This window comes from Gambusia affinis, linkage group LG05 (assembly GCF_019740435.1).
Source record: "Gambusia affinis linkage group LG05, SWU_Gaff_1.0, whole genome shotgun sequence".
Classification (NCBI taxonomy): Eukaryota; Metazoa; Chordata; class Actinopteri; order Cyprinodontiformes; family Poeciliidae; genus Gambusia; species Gambusia affinis.
Window position 1 is genome coordinate 5,618,888 of NC_057872.1, and position 25,492 is coordinate 5,644,379.

General features: G+C 39.3%; 2 protein-coding genes across 3 annotated transcripts in view; one reads left to right on the forward strand and one right to left on the reverse strand.

The window, feature by feature from the left end:
• The window catches only part of usp45 (ubiquitin specific peptidase 45), a 35,875-nt gene extending 13,704 nt beyond the window's left edge, over positions 1-22,171 (reverse strand). The window contains exons 1-8 of one of the 2 annotated variants that reach the window (XM_044118146.1): positions 21,867-22,171; positions 20,901-21,011; positions 19,744-19,913; positions 18,315-18,415; positions 17,942-18,042; positions 8,164-8,315; positions 5,617-5,712; positions 5,200-5,330 (exon numbers count right to left, since the gene is read on the reverse strand). In XM_044118146.1, coding sequence (XP_043974081.1) covers positions 5,200-5,330; positions 5,617-5,712; positions 8,164-8,315; positions 17,942-18,042; positions 18,315-18,415; positions 19,744-19,913; positions 20,901-21,003 — 854 coding nt within the window. In that variant the 5' untranslated portion in view covers positions 21,004-21,011; positions 21,867-22,171. The remainder of the gene's footprint in view (positions 1-5,199; positions 5,331-5,616; positions 5,713-8,163; positions 8,316-17,941; positions 18,043-18,314; positions 18,416-19,743; positions 19,914-20,900; positions 21,012-21,866) is intronic. The other variant, XM_044118147.1, reaches the window with a different exon arrangement.
• Positions 22,172-22,343: 172 nt separating this feature from the next.
• Positions 22,344-24,320, forward strand: tstd3 (thiosulfate sulfurtransferase like domain containing 3). The gene is made up of 4 exons (XM_044118150.1): positions 22,344-22,575; positions 22,662-22,829; positions 22,977-23,136; positions 23,706-24,320. The coding sequence occupies exons 1-4, from the start codon at positions 22,449-22,451 to the stop codon at positions 23,761-23,763; spliced, it is 513 nt and encodes a 170-aa protein (XP_043974085.1). The 5' UTR covers positions 22,344-22,448; the 3' UTR covers positions 23,764-24,320.
• The last annotated feature ends 1,172 nt before the right edge of the window (positions 24,321-25,492 follow it).

The window sequence follows — 25,492 nt, forward strand, 5'->3', positions numbered from 1 at the left end:
TCTAGTAAATTCCAATTTTCTAGATATGATGAACTACATTTTAAACAGTTAAAATTAAAAACAAAGCAGAAAACAAAGTTTGATACATTTCTTCTTGGGTTTTATTCATTGTAGAGGGGTTTGTTTCTGGTTTCACATTTGGTGATGCTACTACATTTTTTAAAATGATTTTATGATGTAAAGAATTTGAAATGCCCCGTTATTGAAATGAACTCTACACATAAACGTTGATTTCATTTAGATTTGATCTGTCCCATTACCTAGAAAATTTTATTGCATGTGTAGACTTACGGAGATGCAAAGAGAATCGGCTCTGTAACTATACTTTTTTCTTTTTTGATAAATGCCAATAGAATTTCATTATGAAAAACGCATTCCTTTTGATTGTTAAATAACACTGGTATCGGCTTGTCATAACCTCTGATTGGTGATTCTCTATTATGTATTTTTAATGCAAAGCAATAAGACGATGTAATGTTCCACACATATTTGTTCATTTTCAAACAATATTAAAAAGGGTTTTTTTACAATTAGTTTTTGGTTCTTTAGCTACATCATGAATAGCTTAAAATACCAACCATGACAAAAAAAAACTGTCTTATTTCACGGCTAACACGAACAAATGTATTTAAAAACACTCAAAATCGTCCATATTCTGTTGGGAAGATATGCGCAATCTAACACTTCTCTAATTGAATAGTGTGTGTGAATATTTGCTTCGTTAAAAGTATGTGGCCCGGGATGTGTGCGCTGGCGTCTGTGAGACTCGCATGATGGAATTCATTGTTGTCCTCCGCTATTTCTATCAGGGATGAAAGGCTCCTCACAAAGCTTATTCCTCAAAAATATTTGAATGATGTGGGTATGCAGACTTTAATCCACAATAGAAGAAGAGAGGAGGGAGCCTGCGTACTTTTCCACGCTCGCAACACACACACCAACACAAAAACATGTCCAGTGGCTATCCTGAAATTGAATCAGCCCTTGAAAGAAGCAGGTGTAGATTGATATCTGTGTGGATAATTCTGTTCAGCCAACATATTGGTGATATATTGGTATATCCAGGTACAGAAATGTACCGAAAGTAGTATTAAAAAGTGTAAACGTTGCTTTGGACTGTGAGATTGGTGGAACACAATATTTGAAACCTTGGTAAGCTCCCATTTTTGTCTCCACTCTCTCACCATTAGCTACAAGCTAGCTGCTGACTAGCTTTGAAGTACGCTGGTTACAAGCTGGGACCGTCCCTGGCACCAGATACAGCGTGGTGCTGACCACACACAGCCTGGCGCCGGTCCAGGCGACGACCGGAGCCCCGCGCTCTGGCAGAAGGACGAGGAAGAAGGCTGTAGGGAACTCAGCTGGTTGAGGTCAAATCCAAGTGAACCCATGCGCAAAAACACACGCACAAAAACAAGAAGGGCTCTGGCGCATATGAAACACTCAAACAGTCCTCGATTCGGAGCCAGAAAGCATTATTAACCTGCTTGCCATGGCGCACACAGAGAAAGATGCTGAAAGAGACGCGGTAAAAGAGATGTCAGTCCCCCGCAGGTCAAGGGCAAACCCAGCCTCCTTGAAAGGGAAGACCCTGCAGCGGCAGCGGCTCCGGATGGTTGTATTCACAGAGTGCTGCTGTCACACGGGGTCACTGCTATGAAAAAGTACATTCTTGACCCTGCACTTTTTATTTCAGAACTCAAGACCTGAAAGAATGCGGACGAGCTGCTCTGTGAAGGAGGCTGATAATAATAATAATAATAATAATAAAATAAATAAATAAAATGGCTTAAGAAAGGAATGAACGTGTATCCAAACATGGTGATAAACCACGAGGAATCAAAACACATGAATTAATACAGAGTAGTTGGAGTTTAAATGAGAAGGAGTAACAGTGACACACAAAAAGCTGATATTAGCAGATGTATCAGTCGGGCTATTTGCGGCTCATAACTCGGACTATTGATTCTTTGCAACTACATCACCTAATCATGTGGAGGTGCCATGACGTGTGTCAGACGCGACACTGAGATTATTGAAGGGAGCGACTGCAATAGTACAGAGTATAAATAAGAGCCTACAAAACACTGCATCCATTTGTGATTAAGATATTCAATTGACAATTCAATATGTTGTGTAGCTTTATTTGAATCTGTAACGTCTGGTATAGTTTAATGTCCACAACCAGTCCATGCCTCAGCAGAATGCAATAATTTTAGGGCATTTCACCAGTAAAATCCTGTTTTATTTTTTCTTTATACATTTTATACATGTATAAAATGTATAAAGAAAAAATAATACAGGATTTTAATACATTTTATACATGTATAAAATGTATTAAAAAAAATAAATGTCAGCTTGTTCCCATTTAATCCTGCAAAATATCAGAAAATCATATTGGAAACATTATCAGATATTAAGACGACAATATTAGCTGCAAGAAATAAACTAAGGCAGAATGACTAAAAAAAAAACTATTGTTGTCCATCAAGACAGCACAATCTTATAACATCCGAGAGTTATAAGAGAGCAAGTAGTTAAATGTTTCCCTGTTTTTTTTTTTGTTTTTTGTTTTTAAGAAAAGCTAAACGTAGCAAATATTAGAAATTCAGCAGTGATTATGATGGATTTTGGAGAAGGAGGAATTATTCTGTTATCTGGAGCATAAAATTGGAAAAAAAAGTTTTTCTTTCAAAAATTTGCAAACACCTTCAAGGATTTCTGCTTAAAAGGATGAAAACAAAGAGCTACAACATGTTGGTAATCTTAAATGGGATTTCACAGACACCTTTTCGAAATAAAGAAATAGATGCTCACAGTTGATGTGAAAGAAAATAAGCGGTTTGGTTAATATACATTTGCTTTTCCAGTGCACCTCAATACGTGCCACTGTTTGAAACTGGGAGGTATCGCCACTAAAATAACAAGGTCACACTGGAGAATTCAATTGAATTTCTAGCACAGAATGTCTAGACCTGCATCGCGGAGTACAAATAGAGACTTTGCAGGTTTTCTGGTTCTTTCATGGTGCTTTGTCTGAAAACTTATTAAACTAAGGAATTTTCAAAACTGCCTCAGTTTAGATACATGTACAGAGTACAGTATACAGGTGAAACTATGTTTTTAATCTGTTATTTTTCGATTTTCACACCAAGGAGAAAAATAACTATTTCTCAGTGAATAGTAGAAGATTTATTTGGGTTTTTTTCTACATGTTCTGCCTGGAAGAAAACAGCAATAATTTTAGAATCTCAAATAAAGGGGAAGCATTATGTGTTTTCCAGGCACATAGTATCAATTTATAGCACAATCAAGTAACTATATTATCTTCAGTTGTTATAAAAATGCTATGTATATCAAATATTAATTAAAGGAAATTTGGTTTTGTAATTTAGCGCCTAGAAACTGGGCCTCTGGCTCTTTAAGAAACTCCTGCTCTTTCTGAAACTCTGCCTTCAGGAAGTCATCACAACATGGCTCCTCTACTAACCCTTCAACAACATTCTTACCACCACTGTAGTGAGAAAAAGAAGGCATAATGAGCTCAGCAGATTAGGTGTTTGCTAATTGCTGCTGGCTAGTCTGAAGGAGCTGAGTGGGGGAGTAGAGGTGAGGTAGACGCTCAGAAACCTGGAAACTGCAGCTCAGAGGAGGAGCTTTGCCTTGAAAATGGTGCTAGGTGTTTTGCACAGCTGAATGGTTGCCATGAGAGATTAAAGGATTGCTGAAACCTGCATAAGCGCATCAAAGCAACACTCCAGGTCTGTTTTTGACAAGGGAATAACATTATAACATGATGTAAAGCTCAAAACAGTCGATCTTACGTAATACTTCCCCTTTAAAGCAAACACGACGTCTAACTGGGTGATTAAAACCAAATCTGTCTCTTCACGAATGCATGCCAGTGGAATAGATGAGCCCCACCTGAAATTAAGCGAATGAGTGCATAAAGGTGCGGGCATTTTGTGATGTTTGAATGCACAATTGCCTGAATGCGTGTTGCAGCCCGAGATGGTGCCAGGTGAGGTGGCCGTCCACGCTCGCAACACAGACGCACACGGCCGACCGTCTGATGACGGCGAGGTACCAGAATAACCGTCAAAGCCGCACCAGAGACTGACTTGCTCATCCGGCATTAAACGTCCTGGTTACCCACCTGCACTGCCAAACAGTGTGAGACCCACCACATACACACATATACACACACACACACAGGCAAGCTGGACCCAACCAGTAGTGCGCTGTACTCTCAACAGGAAGTCACTGGACTTGCTCATGAACATCGCTGCTCAGCTCACAGAAGCAGAGGCGTTGGGTCTGCCGGTCACACAGCGTGTTGGAGATTAGCCAAAGTTAGCTGCTGATCATTTAATAAGGGACAGAGTATGATGACGGTACCCTGCTGGGAGCAGGTGTTACCTGGTTAGTGATGTTCGGCACTGCTGAAACGGGAAGAAAGCAGGTGAAAGTGAAGGCTGCTATGGCTGAGAGGGAAAGAGTACGATCCAGATGATTACAACTAGCGGTGTGCCGATCAATGTTCAGACGTGCGAAACGGATCTTACTTACATTTAAATAGGATTAAAAAGCTGCTGCATTTGGGTATTTTCTTTTTGCACTACAAGAAAAAAAAACTCAAGATACTACAAGTTGTTCAGTTAGTTTGTCCTCAACTGACCTCACTTTAGTTTTGAAAAGAGGCTCAAAACAGATCTGCAGCTCAAACTGCTGTACAAGTTTTGCTTTTAAAATGTGAAATGAAAGTGTAGTATAGTTTAGCTAGTAGTAGTGTGGTCAGCAATCATATAAACCCTTTATTGACATTTAAGAACACTACCTTGTGCAGTTAAAGCTAGTTTGTGTTTCTTTGTGGGCATTGTTGATTTTTTTCCCCCATAATATTAGATTCAAACATTGAAAGCTTGTTGTGACTGAGACCTTTTAACACCCAACAGAGTCAACTTAAAAAAAACATCTGCATTGGTCAAAATCGAAATCAGCAGGTCAGGCTTGTTAAAGAAAAAATAATGCACTGTTTTGTTGTTGCGTCTCAAAAACTATGTTGTAAAGCTCTGAATGTTTAGTTTTTTCACATTATTGACCAAAAAAAAAAACTATAAAAGTTGTGTCAAGAGAGTTAAGACAGTTGAGGTCAAGAGTGACAGGCATCAGATGCTGATATAAAGGGTTAGACCGTACTTCTGGCAGAGCTGGTTGAAGAGGACTTTGGGGTTGATGGGGCCTTTCCCTGACTCCTTCATGCTCTGCAGGAAGTGAATCATGGCTGCAGTCAGCGGGTCAGGGCTGGACAGAACCACAGTCAGTTGACTCTGGAAGAATAAGGAAGTGTTAGAGGGAAAATGTCATGTTATCGGATCAAAAATCTCTCCCTTTAATTGAGCTCTAAATTGTTTTTATGACTTTATCCACATTTTCAGGCTTCCTTCAACTGGATACAAAAACAGATAAATATTAAATTGCTTATGATATGTTAACAATTATCTATGTGGGAAAAAATTAAAATCATGAAAATGTTGAATTACAAAATCATGAAAATGACTAATCGGAGTTTGCATTTGTCTCATCAGAATAAGAATACACGACCGCAGCCTGTACCAGATTTGTCTCGACAGGCGGACAGATCTTCAGCTTGTATCCTTTCTCCTTCACTTCCTGAATGAGGTCGATGAGCATGTGCGTCTGCGACAGGTTCTGTTAAATCAAAAGGAAAAATACTTTTGTGACTTCAATAATCTAAAAACTGGATACCACTGAATCCGTATAATCATCACACATACAGATGTTCGGCTGTATTAAGACTCAACTATTAGCTATTAGCTTCATGAGCCGTGACCGGAGGCCGTCAGCCGGAAAGATCCGCGCAACACCTAAGAGTTACCAGCAACACCCTTCATTGTGGAAGTCGTTACTGACAGAAGACGACTCAAAGTTAGATATTTAGAGAATCGGAAGTACCGACTTGAAATGAAACTAATTTTTGCAGAGGAATGTTTCCTAATTTTTTTTCCAATTTGCTATTGATTTGCCTCACTTAGATGAGGTTTTGTCTAATTTCTGAAGAAACAAGTTGACCCGGAGCTGACTTGAGAAAATATGGGGAATACTTACTGCTAGCAATGCTCAACAGCCTAATTGCTAAAAAAAATATAAACTCTAATCATTTTGTTTCTTCACTAAATTTCAACACTAAATCCTGTTTATAAGTGAATTCTTCATTTTACACACAGAATGTGATGCTGGCTCTGATTCTACTTACAGCAGAGTTAATAGTATTTCCTGAGAAAAAAAGAAATTGGTGAGAGCGTCACAAAAATGTAAAGTAGTAAATTGGCCACAAACCTCAGATGGTTGCATCGTTGGTTTATGACAGCGACGATTGCTTGTGGGATTGTAAAACGCTGTATGTAACACCTGTGCCAATTACTATGTCCATTTTTGCAGCATTTGGAAATTCAGGTGAGCTTATTATTCTGAAAGAGGCTTTCAAAGAGATATTTATGATCTGCGGTGTTTCTCCACAGAGAAGGAACCTTGGTGAGAAGTTGGCCTGAAACAATGGCTGCTGCTTCACGTTATAGAGGCACTTTTTCTTCTCCTCTGCCTTTCAGTGGATATTTGTTTTGTCAAATCCTGCCAATAAACACTGTTGCTATGGAAAGCACACAATAAAGCTGGGACTGTGAATGCAGACACTGCTCATCCTCTGACAATTATGTGTTTTCACTGAAAAAGATTGCAATTTTCAAGGGGACAATACAAACAAGGCAGAGAGAAAGAGGGAGAGAGAGAGAGAGAGAGAGAGAGAGAGAGAGACAGGGAGAAGCATGCAAAGCGCGCTCGCTCAAATTTCAATCAGCCGCCGAGACCCTGAGGGTGATTAACAAAATGGCTGAAAAAAAAACCCAAAACAGCTTCATTGTTGCAGAGGCATGTCAGTTTGCAGTCACCATGACATGACCAGGGCCCGGCTGAGGAGGCTGTGTTGTCAACGCGCTCTGCACCGACTGAGCACCACTCGCAAGGCCGGTGTTTCCAAGCCAACTCGGCGTGAACTGCTGCCCTGTGTTTCACTGTGCAACGCGGCCGGTGGACTCTGTCATTGTGGGACTGTATTCAGCGTCGCTTCGGACCAGCCTCATAAATAGATGAGTGTTTACACGTTCTACAGATATTTATCGCTGCGGCAGAATGGAAACCCTTGTGATTCGTTAGGTAAAGGGTTGGCAAATAAAATAATTACTTGTAAGCAGGTTGTTTGCGATGAGATCAGCATTTTATTACACAGCTCTACTTCAGATTTATACCAGCTATTGTCATAAAATAAAGGGCTGAAACAGTTAATTGGATTAATTGTGATTAATCGATTACTGAAATAATCTTCAACTAATTGGTTGATCATTGACTCAAAAAATGTCACTTAATAAAATACAGGTCTGATAATTAATCAGATTAATCGTGATTAATCGATTATTGAAATGATCATCAACTAATTAGGTGATCGATTAATCGTGAACTCAAGAAGAGGTCACTTAATATAATTAAAGGCTGAAATGATTCATCGGCTTAGTTGATTATTGAAGTAATTGTCAACTACTTTAGTGATCAATTAATAGTTAAAAAATGCCACTTGCTGAAGAAAAAAAAAGCACTGAGCAGTAATTTATCCAAAACTGTAATAAAAACTATACATTTTGCATTTATGACAATAACTTTATTTGTAACTACATTCTACCTGGAACTCCTTAAGTAGCAAAGCTTTAGCTTCACCTGGCTCAAATTGAGCAAAAAACAAAATCCCCTATCAAGCACCTTTTGCATTCCAATTATGTATTGGTTAATGCAAATATTTATAATCAATCTACAAATGTTTACATTAAAGAAATGCTAGGTTACTGCATTTTAGACAATAAAATATTTCTTTTCTTATCTGAAGAAAAGAACTGAAAGATTTGTTAACTTATTAAGCAATCAATATAATAATCGATTACTAAAACAATTGTTAGTTGCAGTTCTAATATAATAGAACTAAAATAAGAGAAGGGGGTTGGTTTCTAAATGACTGCTCTCTGCTCCAACATCTGCATCCTGTCACTAACTGAACCTTTTTGCACAAGCTAAAGTAATAACAGCTTTATTACCCACCTGCATAACAGCATTGAAGAAGCAGGTGTTCCCAAGGTTAATTATCCCCTTAACGGGGACCAAGGTGCTGTTGATGGCTGGATTCTTTCCTCTTTGTGCTTCAGCGTAGTCTGACGGTTCTTCTCGCAGCTTGATGATCTTGGGTGATGCTGCTGGAACACACACACACACACGCACACACGCACACACACACACAATGAAATGCAGATGGCTAGCTTAGACACAAGCAGTCAAACACACCAAAACTGGTAAGATTAAATGGTAAGTATTGTGTGATTAGAAGAAAGCTGGATTTCTCTGCAAGACTTTTGGTCATTTTTGACTTTTCAGTTAGTTAAATCTGTTCTGGCCCATTTTGCCTCAAGAAAAATAAAAAGGTGCCTACTAATTTTACACACCTTGATGTTGGGTGTTGACCTCCTTAGGCCACACCCTCCCTCATTACACACCACCTGCCATGACTAACTCCATTAAATATTCAAGTTTCTCCAGCTTGAAGTCAAAAAATATGCCTAAAAATGATGTTAAGGTCAAAATACTCCCTTGCCTAACTATGCACATAGCATAACTATGAATAACTGGAACGCTGGAGCTAATCAAACTACATTAAGAATTTCTGTTTTAAGTTGTCATATTTTCCATTACGGGTAAAGCATGAGCAAAGCTGGAGTCAAATTTGGAGATAGAAATGAGAAAGTCTGTGGTTTGAAATTAAAGTTACATATAAAAAATGATAATCAGTTTCTTCCCAACTTTTATTTTGAAAAAAAAAATGCAAAAAAGAAAGTGGTTCGGACTTGACATGAGAACTGGGTTGGGAGCAGGGTGCTGCGATGGCAGCTGGAAGGAGAGCTGGGTCATTTGGGGAAGGCAGATGACAGCTGTTGAAGTTTCTGCTGGTTTGTGAGGAGGAGGGGGAGCGGGGCGATGGTTGGGGCAGGAGAACTCCCCTTCCACAGCCAGCTGTTACTTCTGATCACCGCCGAAAACTAACCTTCGACAGAAACAACGACACAGATGGTCAGTGTGGAGCGGTGCGCGGAGCGAGGGACGAACCGGAGTGGATCCTGCAGCTGCGTGAGCCGATCTCGGAACAGGAAGGTTAACATCTGACTGACAGAGTGCTAACACGTGTTAGCAGACGCTGATATGCCATTGTTCCAGTTAGTGACTAGCAGCTACAGTGCAGATAAAAGCATTCACCCTTTTGGATGGTTGACCCTCTTTACTGCTTTTATAAATCAATCGTGTTCAACTTGTTTTGACGAAAGAATTTACTCAAAAGCCCTTTTTGATAAAAAACAAAAACAAACATTTTGTTTGTATTGATAGCAAGTCCAGACCCAAATCCCAATGAGAGTCTGTGGAAGGGCTTAAACCTGCTACCAGCATATCCTGTGTTACCCCTCTGACTGAGCTTGAGAGAAAAAACAAGTATTCAAATTCCTAAAGTTGAAAGAAAAACATAATTCTCTGCTGCTACTGTGCTCCCTTTTTAAGTCATAAATGATTTTAAGTCATTTGTGACTTAAAATCCCAAAAGTCAAGCAGTTCAGGGAGGTACTTTTGTCATCCACTGGACAAATCCTGATGCTAATTATTCGGTCTGATGCTCTGACTTAACTTGGCCACATTTTAGAGAACTGGGGAATATTCCTAATATTTGTAAGTAATGGCCTCTGAAGTCTAAACCAATCACACGTGTCTCAACAACAAAGACCAAACATTTCCACGAGTCAAAGTTTGATGCAACTTTTCCTCTGAACTTTTTGGTCAAACAATCTTCACAAACAATCTTCAGTACAGAAGGTCACATTTCTATCCTCACATTATTGTATGACATGAAAGACAAGGGAAAAAAAACATAAATCTAACATAATATTAAAAACTTTTTCATTGGAGAAGGAATTTCATGTTAACAAAGAAAAAAAACAACAACTTCCTCCTGGTTTCACAATGACCGAAGCGTTTCATTGAAGTATTCAATGGTTTGTATTGAAAAAGAAAACTTAAAATTACTCTGTAGACAGACGATAATGATTAAAAAAAGTCACAAAAAGACAGGCTGTGGAGATCTCAAAGGATTCATAAACACAGATCACAAGCCTGACCTGTTAGCGCCTAAACCAAAGAATATCAATCGAACCGCAAGCCTTTTGTAAGAACCTGCATCTTTACTTCAATGCCCAAATGGCCTTGGCTTTGCATGGATTCACTTCTTGTGCACAACATCTTCAGTGCAGATCCATTCAACTTACAGTGACAGCCACTACCCAGAAGGCTTTTCTCCACAGGGGGCCCGTAACTCTAAAGTCGTTGGAATGTAAACCTTGGACTTGACGCTCTAACAAACACACTTAACGTGAACGTCTCATTCTGTTTACAGAGAAAAGTAAAGAAAAGGGTGATGTCCTTGGGAAGTTTTCAGTCGTGTTTTCAACAAATGCTTTGACTTTGCACGACTTTTACCAATTGCCGTTCGGTGTTGATGAGAAACAGCGTACACATCCTTCAGCTTGTCCCAGAATTTTAGGAAGAACAACGGTAAAGGTGAGGTTCAGCTTGTCGGGACAACGAGTTGTCGAAGCACTCTGTATAGGAGAGCTAATTGCATCTGGACCTCTGCGCTTGCAACATCTGTAGGCCTGTTTTTTATCCTCGTCAGGCTGCCATAAGGGAGTTCCCAGATGTCAACACACACAAACCCGAAGAAAACAAACAGAGATGGGGAGGTAAGGGAAAAACTGTATTTTTGAGGTTGGTGTGAAACGATCTGCTCAGGCACGAGTCAACAAGTGATTAAAAAACAAAAAAAGAAAATGACCAGGGTAAGCGCGAGTGTCCGAGGGGCATTTTGTTGTAGAGTTCATGAGACAGATAGTGGAATCGGCAAGAGTTGAAAAAGCTACGACCGGCACTTGGAAGTAAAAGAGAGTGCAGAGGAATGAGGAAGCCAAACGGGCGGAAAGAAGATGCCGATGGACACGCTCTGCATCTGGGACCGTCACCCAAGGTAAACAATGTTCAGGGAGCCATCTGGTTGAGACTGCGGGGGGCAGAGGAGAGGGTTGGAGCGAGCGCAAGCATATGGAAAAGCAGATCTTTCCTGTCCCTGCAGCGGTCGGCGAAGGCAAATGTCAGCATGCGCCGCGTCCACGCTTGAGTGTGCCGCGCTCGGCACCACCACCTGGCCCTCCTTGGTCAGCCACCGAGTGTGGGCAGCAGTGACACTGTGGAGCCTTTCCCCCGGGGGAGGAGGAAAGCACCGAGGTGCCCGAGCTCAACCACAGGCATGCATGCACACAACACCTCCCGCAATGCCAGCCCAGAGATGGACAAAGGAACCAGTGACTTGGCTTTCCTTCACAGGGGATAGAGCAAGAGTCCATAGAAACGATGCTGATGTTCCTCCTGTTGATTGAGATAATTCTTATAGGGTCAAATTACGTATTAGCACCAACAGCTCCAGTTCACATTCAGAAGCTTATATACCAAAGTCAAGCTGACTGCACTGAGTCTACAGAGATCTATTAGGACAATCCTTCTTGGGGATGATTGGCTAATGGGCTTCACAAATGGCGAATGTCGAACGACATCAACAGGAAAAGGTTTCCTCCAACCAGGGAGAAATCCAGCACACGGGGCACGATGGCAATGACAGAAACTTTCTCATGTTGCGTCGTTTACCCACATGTGCACATCCGGTTGCTGGGTTGGACAAGGGCAACCATTGTTATTATTCAGAAAACAATACCACTTACTTGCTGTTCTTACATTTACACACATAGATGACAAACTTTTCTATCGTGAAACAACAAATGACATTCAAGTGTGCCATTTACCAACATTTACTGCTTTTAGCACCAAACTTACCACAATCCCCCCGTCTGCCACTTGAAGTCAAAAAAATATACTGATCAACAACAACAAGTCTCTGCAAAGAAATACTTTCCAACAGACTCTTCACAGCCTTTTTTTTCTTTTTTCACATGCTTCACAGCTGAATAGAGAGGCAGCCGGATCGCACGGCCAGTTGGCTTCATCCGTGCATCCATGCTCACTTTCAGCGCAGCAGTGTGGAGGGCCAAGGCCAGCTCACTTCATGCAGAGCAGGCAGTCAAGAGGAAGCCCAGGCAACACCAAATGTCTTATTCATTCGCTAATTTGTTGTGACTGCAGGGCATAAAAAGCTTGCTTTCTTGCCATCTGAGGCCAAGAGAGCCCACTGACATGCTACTTAAAGACACACACACACACGCGCGCGCGCGCACACACACACACACACACACACACACACACACAAGCAAACAGATTGCGCTACCAACTATCTGCCCTACTTTTATGTGCAATGGTGGTAATAAATGGAGACTCACTCTTGATTACTTTCATGAAAGCACCACCAGGGGACAAGCATCTAGCCACTGACTCGGCAAAGCTGAAGTGACAGTTCCTAAAGATGGCCGTTTGCAAAACAAATAAAAACAGGTGAGAAGACGTGCGTAAATGCTTTGCCTTTAGCGGTTGCCATGGTGCCTGAACTCAACCGCGGCTTGCCCAATACAAAAGCCCTTTCAAAACATGAACAAACGTTACACATTCACGTCAACATTTTAGCCAAAACACACTCCAAACAGCACTATCCTAATTTATTTGACATAAAGGTTTTTGGAATAAATAGCAGGAACATGAACATAAATGTAGTGACCACAAATTCTCTAATAACTGAAAATGCATGTTATTCTAGTTGGGGATGGACCAGTTTTTATTTAGCACATGGACTTTCATTTAATACCCTTTTTTTTTGCCCTAAATAAAACAAAGAGAAGAACTGCATCAAAACTCAAAATTAAAAAACTATGACAAAAAAAACATTTACATTATTGTTGCTGAATTTTTCCTTTTTTTTTAAATTAGTTTATTTGGTAGGGACAGACATACAGCGACATGGACAAACTGAAAGAAAACAGCAGTCCCATGTTTACGTCATAGTGCAATAGCAAAAGCTAATTCGCAGTACTTGTCCCTAGATGGGCTTCTAAAAAAATACCTCTAAAAGTATTTTTTTGTTGCCGTTTCAATTTAATTAAAATGAGTGAAGACAGAAGAAAAAATGCAGGAAAGCGGCACAAGATTTCAAAATAACCAATGAGACTGATGGTGTGGTGTCCAGGTTGGAGGTGTAAGACGCTCTCGCATAAATGTTGACATCAGGAAGACAGAAAAGAGCGGGAGGCTTCATGTCTTTAAATAACATTGAGCAAGTTATGACTTCATGTTTTAGTCAATTAAATTTAGAATAAATAAAATAAACTAAAATTAAGCAAGAATTAAAATGCCTACAGATGATTGCATTATATTCAAAACTGTGTCAGTGTTTAGTCTAAAAAGATGAATTTAAACCAAAGTCATGCTATACTTTAGTGTCTGTCATTTTGACTGACTGCTTTAAAAAAATATTCTGTCATTTTCTATTTTTAAATATAACTTTTTTTCACTCAAACATGATCACAAAGCTCAATTTCCCATTATTTTATATAATAATATACTGGGAAATTTCTGTAAAATGTATTTTATTTTATTTGTTTATTTCAAACATGAAAGAAGTATAAAATCACACACATGAACAAGGAATGTAAAAGACACTATTTTTTAACCGTAATAATCATAACATGCTAGAAAATATGGCTAGAATTTCTTGTAACCAACCATCGTAAATGTAGAGTCGCAGAAAATGATAATTATCTTGGCAACATTTGCTAGAAAATCCTTTCAATTTATTGATTAACCATTACCAGTCATATTTTGTAGTAGAAGAGGTTTCTATTACCCTGAACACCGTTTTAAAAGTGGAAAAGCTACTTTTCTGTTTTTGTTGCCGTTTCAGAAATGTTATACTTGCCCGCAGAGATTGGGGGCTGAGCCCCCCCTTGTTCTTAAAACATAGTGACACCCCTGGGGATCAATGTGTAAAAGATCTGAAACATAAAGATTCTTCCTTGTTTTGATTTCTGCCGTTTTTGTTTTCAATTTTCTTGCTCTGAAATTGTTTTTTGTTTATTCTCACCAACAATGTTTAAAGAACGTGTGTGACCAGGTTTGATTCTGAGTAAACAGGTGCCAACAGTCTGTGAAAACCATATCCGTAGCGTTCTTGAAACGCAGCTCTGGGCCACTCTAAAACAGTCTGAAGGCTACAAGTGGCCGACGGGGCTCCGTTTTAACACCTCTGCTGCAGGTGAACACTGACGTGTAACTACAGCACTGTGCCCATCAATTACAGAATGACTATTTGTGTGGAAGTTTTAGTTTCTGAAATGATCCAACTGAGGAGAGGAAACGTGATAAACGTTGCCAGTGTAAACTGGAAAAAGACGCACTCGGTTCTCACACAATAAGCCCGCTTCTGATTATCTTTAACTTTAATTTCAGAAGAAACAATCAAGCTTTCATTCCAAAACTCATTCCGAGACTTTTTCCACACCCAAACGTTGGCTGTCAAACGTCAAAACCAGCTCATAATCTGATTATGTTGCCAGTTTTGCAGGATGATGTAAAAGCGGAAAACACAAGAACAGAGCATAATAGCGTGCATGTCAATGCAGCACAATCTGAGGAAGAAAGGCAACAGCTTGTGAACAGAAGCGGGATTGTGGGATTTCAATGCGAAACAAGCAGCGCTGTCCTTCCAACACCGACATTTTAATTTACTCAACAAAGCCTCCCCAGCTGTGTTACAACGCCGGAGCCCGGCTCCCTGAGGTCAATTCGATTTCTACTGGGACTCTGGTACTTGAGCTGAAGGCCTTGATGGTGAGAGAGCACAGTTAATCGACTTTCTTTCTTCCCGGAGCTGTTGTTGTACAAAATTATTATAGATTCTTAAAAATAGAAGAAAAAGAAGGGGGAGGAATCGGAGCTGTGGCTCCTTTTGTGCTTGAGGTCTATAGGAAAAAATAATAAAAAAGAAAAAAAAAACTGAACTTCTTAAGAAAAACCTGGCCTTCGCAATCAAATGCAATTTCACAAGCTCCTTACCAGACAACAAATATCTACTTTGCTGCGACAATGAGGGAGCCGCCTCTATACCCAGCAGTAGGGAGAACTGAGAGGCAGAGAAAGGGTGAAAGGTCAGTCAAAAGAGGAAGATGTAGAAGAAAGGTGTAGGAGGTCACTTTCCACTACGGCGGGGTCAACAGCGAACCTGGTGCCACACAATATGGCTCCACCAGAAAACGGGTTTGTTCTGGTTTACGAGAAAAGACCCCAACAGTGGAATTTTATGAACGCATTTCCCTCAATTTTTCTGAATTTAAGATTTTTCTGTCAGGTGTAATAATAAGTGGCGTGTTGCAGCTCCACTATGTTTAAACAGATTACACAGTAACGCTTTTAGAAAACAATAACTATGTTTCAATCCAACTGTCATGCAAAATTTGAGCAAACTTTTTAAAATGTTGCAAAAAAGCTAACTCAATGCATTTCCCTCCACTTGTTTGGAGCAAATCAACCGCTATACAAAAAGCGTCATTCCGGTAGATGCTAATGCTACGCGTTGCTGCAAAAAAAAACAAAATGTAGAAGTTTGCAAAGTAGCAGGGAACCATGCATCTAAAAACAGACTGAAGGTGTGTTCACACCAGCCCCGGTTAGTCCGCTTTAATCGAACTGTAGTTTGTTAGTCTGAAAGGTCCAGTTTGTTTGGTGAGGTGTGAATGCGATATCCAACTCTGATGTGAACCAAAAAATGCAAACTCTGGTCCACCTTAAAACCTACATCTATGTTCGGTTGATGTGAGCTCTGGTGGTGCGGCGCCTCTGGTCAGACTGACTCGCCTCCTCTCCCGTCCCAAAGGTTTGTGAAGTGCTGTGGGATTAGCCAGAGGTTCTTTTTGTTGTGTTCAAACATCAACAAGGATATTTCTCTTCAACTAGTCCGCTTCCACGATCTGGTTTTATTATTGCACGATGACACAAAAAGTATAAAAAATAAAATAAAATTTACAAAAACAGCATTCATATCTCGGTCTTAATAATTCGGTAACATCGATTTCTAAAAAGATACTAGTTCCAATGTCAGATAATTTCACTTATAAAAAGATATTTTCCCCATGTTATAAGTGAAATAATTTGCTAGTGGAACTTGTACTTTGTCATCAATATTAATTAATTATTGATTGATGACAAAGTACAAGTTTGTCATCAAACTTGTACTTTGATGTATCTTTTACATACAGACTGCTGTATCTTGCTGATTAATACACTTATTTCAAGTGTATTAACACATTTGCACTAGAAACTAAATTAAAAATACTTGGGTAGATTAGGTGTTTTTGTTGGATAGGTAAAAAGTTTGACATTTTTATTTGTTCTAAAATCTAAAATAATTTACGCTGTTATACACATACGTTTTGTGGCGATACATTTATTTTTATTAAAAAAAGAGAGCAAAAGTGCTGAAAACAAGGAGGTAACGGTAAATATAAAAGTTTATGAAAGAGGACTTATTTTTCCTCCATCAAAAAAAACAAAACCTCTCAGTGTTTTAAAATACAGACATGCATAAAAGAATAAATCTCCAATAAGAAAGCAACTAATTTTTTTCCAGCAGGGCTCACGGCACATTTGTAAAGTTGATATTTTCAAGGTTCAACTTCCTCCGCCGCCCCTTTCTGTGCGTCAGCATGTCTCCGCTGAGAGTTGGAGCGCTCCAGCTGTTAAAATCCAGTCGCTCTGACTTGTTGAGGACCCTGGCTCCCACTAGTGCGGCGCACAGGCCCAGAGGTGGTGAGACGCACAGCGGCTCTGCGGGAAGGACGGCTACAGATAGCGACGGAGAGACAAAGGATGACGGCGCGGGAGCTGGACCCCCACGCAGCTGCTCGCGTTCTTCAGGGAACGCAGGCGGGAAGCGTCGCTCGAGCGATTAATTCCTTTAATATGTGCAGTCATGCGATGCGCAAGGTGGGGGGGGGGAGTAGGATGGAGAGTAAGAGGAGGGCAGATAAATCCTGCAATGGTAGACATGAGGGACCAGCTTCACTGGGCCTGGGCAACTGGCCTCTTGGCCGCTGGCGACATGGCACCGGGCAGTGGGCTACGCTGAGACCAAAAAGTGCTGATGCTGCCCACCACCCTGATCAGATTCAGTCTGTAAGACGAGCTCCCTGCATGCCAACACAACGCAGTGGGGGGCACCAGGAGCCAGCAACAGAAGGTGTGTGTGTGTGCGCGTGTGTGTGTGTGTGAATACATGAGATTATCAGGAGTTATATGGCTGACTGAGCGAGGAGGACTCAGGTGGTCTGAATGAGGTGAAAAGGACAGCTTAGTCTGAATGTTTAGTGCAGCTACCAGTCTATGCCAGTATCTGCTGTTCCCTTTAACGTGAAGAAAATCAGAATTCATAATTCTTCAGAACGAAGAATAAAATATGAACAGGTTTTTTCCCTCAGTTTGTCTCATTTTGTGACTGATAGGAGGAAGAGAAAGCTCCTGCCAGAAGGGGGAGCCACTGTACGGCAAGCTGACTACGGCAACAATTGGTTTAAAACTGGTTTTCCTTTACTATGGAAGTTGATGAAACTAAATGACATGATATTTTAAAACAATCATGCAGGTATACAGTGTTATGGTGATCATCACATGAAAAACAGCTGCGTCAGTAAACTTCGGGGATGTTCCGGCTTAGCAACATGTCTATTTTATATGCTTTGGTGTGCAGCACCAACGCTGTTGTTTTAAAGTGCTTCATGAATCAAATAGTATTGTACCGTATTACCTGATGTCGCCTTGACAGAATGTTTCTGCAAAAAGTCGAGAGTCTGAGCCAAAGCCTTCTTGTTGCAGTGTGTAGAGAGCTCTTCGTTACATTCAAAGCACCTGTTGAAAATTTATAAATATATTTCATTAAGAATGTGACCAAAGTACGCAGCTAAGCAGACAAAAAAAAAAGATGCACTGATCATTTTAACAAAACCAACTTGGTATGGGTGGAAGAAAATTGTTTGGTTAAAGTTGTTAATGTGAATTTTGACTAAAAATAGGCTAAGCTTGTTTAGTTTCTATACAAGTCAAACACGTTGTCATAAATCAGCGCTTTGGTTGCGCGGCTTGACTTTTTCCTCGTTACGGTAACCTGCAGGGATTCTCACCAGGCCTTCCACGTGTTCAGGCTGATCGTGATACAGTGCGACTCTGGATGAAAAGTCTGGTGATGCTTGACGGCATGCTGGATTTCTGATTGGTTACAGCCCTGTAAGACAGTTCATTAAGACAGCTTATGTTTAAAATATCATTCCACTGATTTTTTAAAAATTTGACTTATTTTTGCATCTTGTCACATTACAACCTCAAACTACTATGTATTTTAAAGGAATTTAACATGAAAGGCCGACAAAAATGTAATGCAGATTTGGGAAATGGAAGAAAGAGTTTAGAAACAGAAAAACAAAATCTGTACAAACCAGCTTGATTTATTTCAGTAAGCAAAGGTAGATAAAAAACCTAATTACATTGCTTCCTTGATTGCAAATTTGATCACAATGAAGTGTAGTTAGTTTCATACAAGAGTCTATACAAATTAGGGCTGGGCTGATTAATTGATTAATCACAATTAATCATGATCATGAAAATTTGTATTTTCTTATTTTAAAAAGGACTTATTATTTTTTTAGCTGTATATTTTAATATATTTCTAATATTGTGTAAAAAAATGTTTAAGTGGTAATATGATAAATCTGCCGAATGAGCCAATTTTTTAATCCGACTAATTTGATTAATCGTCAAAAAAATGTATAGATTAATCGATTATTAAAATAACTTAGTTAAAATGTGTTGCTTTTTTTTTTCTCAAAAAAGCAGTACCGTATTTTCCAGACTATAGAGCGCACCATATAGACCACATATGTCAGAGTCAAGGCTCAATGAACATTCGATCAGTCCGGCCCTCGGCTTGTAGCTAAATTTTTTATTTGGCCCTCCGTCCATTTGACTTTGACACCCCTGATATAGACTATAAGCTGCGCCTACAATTTTTTTGAAAAAAAAAAAAAAACAGGAAATGTCCATATATAAGCTGCACCGGGCTGTAAGCCGCTGGTATCTCCGCCGCTCTCGGCTTTCTGAAGCAGAGGGCAGCGTTCTAATAAATCTGCTGGATTTATTAAGGCGCAGCCCTCCGTCTGCAATGCCGAACCATGATTCGTTCACGCCGACCTTACGTGCAGCAGCTCTATTTCCTTCCTGTACTGCCGAATCGAAAGCTGCATCATATGAGTTTGAAGAAATTTCCCCGTCGTGCCTAGTGCTAGCATGTGCTTGTTCTAAATGAAAATTAGCACTTTCTTCTTTGTCAGTTTTGACTTCCAATGATTCACTTCCTGCTAAAGAGCCCCCTGGTGGTTGAAGAAAAATCCACAGAAAAGCCGCACCGGGCTATAAGTCCCGTGGTTCAAAGCGTGGGAAAAAAATAGCGGCTTATAGTACGAAAAATACGGTAAATAAATGGCCAACTTCAAACACACTGCAAGATAAAAGTGCACTGAACTTGATCATGTTTTATGTAAGAGAAGCAAATCTGACCTGAAAACCACACTTGAGGCAGACCAGGATGTCGTGGGACGCTGCCGGCTCGCTGTCGATCATCGTCCTCTCCCTCAGACACTCGGAGCAGACCAACCACACGCTCGACAGAACCGACTTCTTCACCGAGCTGAGGTCCACTGCTTTGTTAACATGTTGGCATGTCAACCCTGGTCGACAAACAACATTCAATCGATTAAAGGTTTTCTATACGTGGACTTTTAAAGGGGGACTACTTATTCAGGGTCTTTGGTTTTAAAAAAGTGAACAAATTTACAGAGACAACAGATCAGAGTGCTCCTAAAAGCTTGAAATACTACTTCATGAAGAGTTTTAGCAAATAACCGCCTGAAACTGAAAAAACCCCAACATTTTAGAATAGTAACAAAATGGGAGGGATAATGTGAATCCTGGCCTTTAAAAACTGTTATAAACACATTTACTAGAGTCAAGGTTTTAGTCAAAATCCATTTTGGTTTCAAAATAAGTCAACAGGAAAGAAAACTCTCTAAAACCAGATATGAATGCAAGTCTAAATGCAAATTAAAGTTACGTTTATTCACATTACGGAGTTGGAAAAAAAATCTTTAACTGATCAGAACTAAAATAAAGTTACATAAAATTAGGACCGCAACTAACAACTGTTTTAGTAAATCAATTATTCTATTGATTATTGAATAATTTATAGAACTAAAATTTGCCACTTACTAAAACATAACTACAAACAAAGAAGGCATTTTTCATATTAAATGCAAATGTATTTTTTTATCATAGTTTTGACTCAATTACTCCTGTGAGTTGTTCTTTCTAGAATCTGGCAGTTTTTTGAGGCTGTTATACACCAGTTAATAATTACTAATCGATTAAACACTGCTGATCCAATTAATGGTTTTAGCTCCAGATAAAACATAGAAAGCAGTAGCAGTTTCAAAAGCTGAGCAACAGCAAAAGAAAACTAACATTTCAGATTTCTGTCTGTTCAAAAAAACGTAAATATTTTGTTAGCATAACAACTAAACGTTAACATCCAACTAAACGCTTGCCCTGGTTGAACACGGCAGTCCTTCCTTCTATTTAACCTGAACCTTGAGCATTTAGAACCAAACCTGCTCATCAATGGCACGCCAAGGCTTTTAAGCTGAGTGCTTTCGACTTACCGCTGACTTCATCTGATGACTCTTCATCTCGAGGTTTCCTTGGTTTATTAGTCCGCTTTGTCATGTCGGCGGCTTTCAAAGAAAATGGATCCTTTAGCCGCATCTGGAGCTCTGATAGTGCGGATAGAAAATGAGTTCAGGTTAGTTATTTTGGGTTTTTTTTTTTTTGCTTGTTTCTTAGGAGGGCGGGTTGCTTTGTTTTTTTGCTAAATAGAGCAAATATTTCTCAACAAAACTTAAAAACCAAAGTCCCAAACCGCTGTTAAGTCAGAACAGTCCAATATGATAGATAGATAGATGACAGACAGCTAAACAAGTAATGGATAATTTGATACTGTTGGATACTGTACGGATCAAACTTTTTGACAATGGAATCAGGAGGGAATACTCTGAATCTATAAGTACTTTCCATAATATGTTTTTGTATGCCGATCAAATTATTCCAGGCTCTCGCAAACCCTGGGATCAAGGGAATGCTTGTGTAAAATTTGTTGAGACAGATTCATGTGGTGTTAATTCAGATGAATGATTTAATACAGCAAAAACCTGCACTGCTTTTTCTGATGTTGCTAAAAGCAAATACTTCACCCATATTCTCATGTTGCCACAAGAATCCAAGAGATCTTTCCTTAAATGACTTATCATTTAAGGAATAAATGATAAATATAGCTTTAAATATACTCGCTCGTGATATTTAGAGCTGTTACATATTTATGTCAAATCTAATCATCCTATCTGAACAAGAAATGAATACATTAGTGTACAAAAAGGACGGGTGAACAAAGACAGTTAATTCACAGTGAATACCTACTCTACAATGGGCAAGAACACAAATAAGGGGCCTACACAGAGTGAACAGTCCTGATTTATGCATTAAAAACTTCCCACCGTTAACATGTACAACCTACACCTAAAACACAACCCCTCCTTTCATGACCAGACGCGAAGAAAGCAGTTTATACTTACCTCTCTCAGCTCGCTCCTTTGCTGTCTGTGTTAGCTGAAACCAACAGTAATGTCTCAACTCTTCCTGGCTAGCTAACCAGCTAGCTGCATTAGCATGCCGCAACAAATGCAGCAACTAACACGTAACTTTCACACAGAACAATACTTTTACTTTACGACATCCCAAATGTTTACACTAGCGACGAGCGAACAAGCTGCAGACTCGGCGTTTTTGTCTTTCTCGGTTTCACTTTTACCAGAAGATGTTGCTAAGCTATCGGTAACTCCAACTTTAGCCGCAGAAGTCAACATGTGACGCAACTACGGCAGCGCAGCTTGGTCAAATGCTGCATTCACGTAAATTAGTAAACGTTTCTTTCAGAATTCACCAGCGTCAAATGCTCTTTCTAAAACTTTCAATGGGATTTTGTCCTAAATATATGCTTATAGATAAATAAATAAATGAATTACTAAATGGTCATAAGTGATATTATTTACATAAGTTTGTCCTTTAAATGATCTGCACTACTGCGCAAGCGCAGAAGAATCATTCTGGCGTTAATTTGTGTGGTAACGTGGTTTTCTGTTCACACACTGGGTATTATGGCGCTTAGAAGATGCTGGAGGTTGACCGGTGTTCTCTCGAGACTCCCCGTTCCTCATGAGTCTTCTTCACCTGTGGGTCGGGTAGCTGTGTCCTGCTTTGTCGACACTTACCGAGGCTGCACAAGTGAGTTTAACATTAAACGACTCATTGTTTTGCAACGAGGGCCGTGTATAACCCTTATGTCCCCCCCATGTTTGTTTGGCTTTCAGAAACAGAGTTCCAGCTCCGCAAATTTAGCTCTGAAGGACGGAACACAGATGTGAGTTATGCGCAGCTGAAGCAGCTCCTGGCTGACGGCAAAACTGTAGTTGTGGATGTCCGGGAACCCTGGGAGCTCCGAGAGTACGGCTTCATCCCCGGATCTGTCAACGTCCCACGTGAGTTGAAAAAGCTAATTGAATCGTCATTATATGGTATTCATAAGTGAATGTTCTTAAAAAGAAGCTAGCTTCACAAATGTGTTATATTTATCTAACAGCGCGTTCTTTATCTCTTGACCTCTTTGCGCTGCCTTCACTGACCAGTGGGACAACTGAACACTGCCCTCCAGCTTGCTCCGGAGGAGTTCAAAGAAAAGTATGACGGTGAAATGCCCAGGCAGAGGGATAACGTTGTGTTCGTGTGTCTGGCCGGAGTCAGAAGCAAGACTGCCCTCAACACAGCCGCTTCGCTGGGATTTACAGAGTTAATGATTGTTTTGAAACCTCCAAATTTAATGCAAAAAAATATTCATACTCATCCAACTTTTTTTTAAACCTGTGTTACAACTACAAACTTAGAAAAAGTTGTACTTTTAAAGAAAACGTGATTTTAAATTTGGTTTAGAAATAAATATCTGAAAATGTGGTGTCCAGTGATACTCCAGATCTCCCACATCTACTTTGCATTATAGCAAAGTAGATGTCTGCCTTGCAGTGTCATGTGAGACTTTGTTTTATTGCGGTTTCACAGTTTATACCCTGCTGTTGCACAAAGCTTTATTATGTGGTGTGCTTTGTAAAGATGCCACACGTCAAGCCAAAAACATTTAACATCAGAACTGGAAGACATTTTAAATATCCGAACTAAATAAATAAAACTCCAAATAAAATGGACACCAGAGTAATAAAATTGCCCTTCAAAAAAAGAGACTACTGGAGAATAAATTTTTTTTTATTACTGAATTGAAACATATTTTAATCAGTAGTGAACATTTAGAAAGATGTGAGGGATTTTCTTCAGGGTTATTATTATTATTTTTTCTTTCATTGCAGTGTTCAGCATTATCCCGGTGGATGGCAAGACTGGGCGGAACAGGAACAGCTGAAGTGATCCACAGATTTCGGAAACAGGAAGTTACGATGAGTGCGATCACAGCCGAGACAAACTGCCGACCCAGTTCCTCCGCTTTCTGTCACCTCGGTATCGGTTCTTGTAAGCCTCTGGAGCGCCGCTGTAGGGATCAAAACCCAATTCCTCCAAACTTTAGGCTGAGTTCTTCAAGTTGACCAAGCAGGTGGCGTTTTGTTTACTGCTATACAATAATATGACAGAAGGGCTTTATGAGTGAATTGCGCTGGAATTCCATTTTTAGGTGTCAGTGTTAATATGGGCTGAATAGAAATGCATGCCACACTTTTCAGATTTTTATTTGTAAAAAGAAAGAAAAAAAAAGACATTAATAAACTATGTGATAGTTTATTCTTCCTCAAGTTATGCAGGTTTCACCTCGTATTGGAGAGTCACATAGTAAAGAATGTAATTAATATTTCAACTTAACTTGAAACTGTGTGTGTGCGTGTGTGTGTGTGTCAGAGCTTAAATTTTACCCATCTGAATCCAAAGAGTAAAATCCATAGGGCTCAATAAACATGTCATGTGCTGCTGAACCTTTTGGATCCAATGGAATTCTACTTGAAGTCACTTGCAACGTTTTTTTTGCCCTTGACAATTTCACTAAGATTCATCCATGCACCTCTTTACATTGTTGAAAGAAAGTGTTTGATTTTTTTTTTTTTCATATGTTCTTATTAGTGGATAACTGCATGAAATTATCTATTTTTTGGAATATATTCAATAATTTTTCAAGTCTAGATAATTCTGGAAACTGAATATGTAAAAATTCATTTTTTTTTTCTAGAATTTTCTTACAGGCTAAAAGAAAAAAAAATCTAACATTGCTTTATAATATGCACTGGTTTTCGCATGTATTTATTTTTAATTGCTGTACTTTATGCTTGATTTGCCACATTGTGCCTTGATTTTAAGATTTTACTCCTCAGTTTATATTTACATTTTTTTTATTCATTTACTAACTGAATGTACACTAATTTTTAAAACTTTAGACAACTTCATACTCAGGTTGAATTGATCCAGTTGAACTGACTGAACAGGCAGGATGGAGTCGCCTTTATGACATAACGGCACCAAAATTCACAAACTCATTTTGGCAGAATTAGCATTAATATTGGAACTCTCCATATTTCCTATTTGTTAGAGCTGGAGTTTAAAAGTTGGTTCAAATGCCAAAAATAAAACTGGGAAATGGCTCCAAGCAGCATTCTGAAACCCGGTTTTAGCTTTGTTTTATTTCTAGAAGAGATGGTTATTTACGACAACGCAAAAGGGCCATTGGAGAAAAGAAAAAAGGAGTACATTTGTGGAAAAAAAACTCAGAAATGTTCAGATTAATCTTAGATATTTTCTAGGAAGAGAATTAGTCAATTTCTGACCTCCAAATGTTTAAAATTTGCAAGAAAAAGTTGAGAATTTATTCATTAATCTCAGAAATGTTCTAGAAAAAAAAGCTCCCAAAGTTGGAAAATTTGCAAGAAAATTTCTGAAATTAATAGAAATATAGATATTTTTTCTCGCAAGTGTATTTAACACTATAACACTTACTCCAGATGAAGATTTCTCTTCCAGTGTTCAGTGTTACAAAAAAACGTAAAAAAAAACAAAAAAAGAAACCCACTACAAACATATGAAATTTTGGCTATTAAATATCTAACAAGTAAACAACCTCTGTATCTCCTACCAAAACCAACAATTTAATAAAATT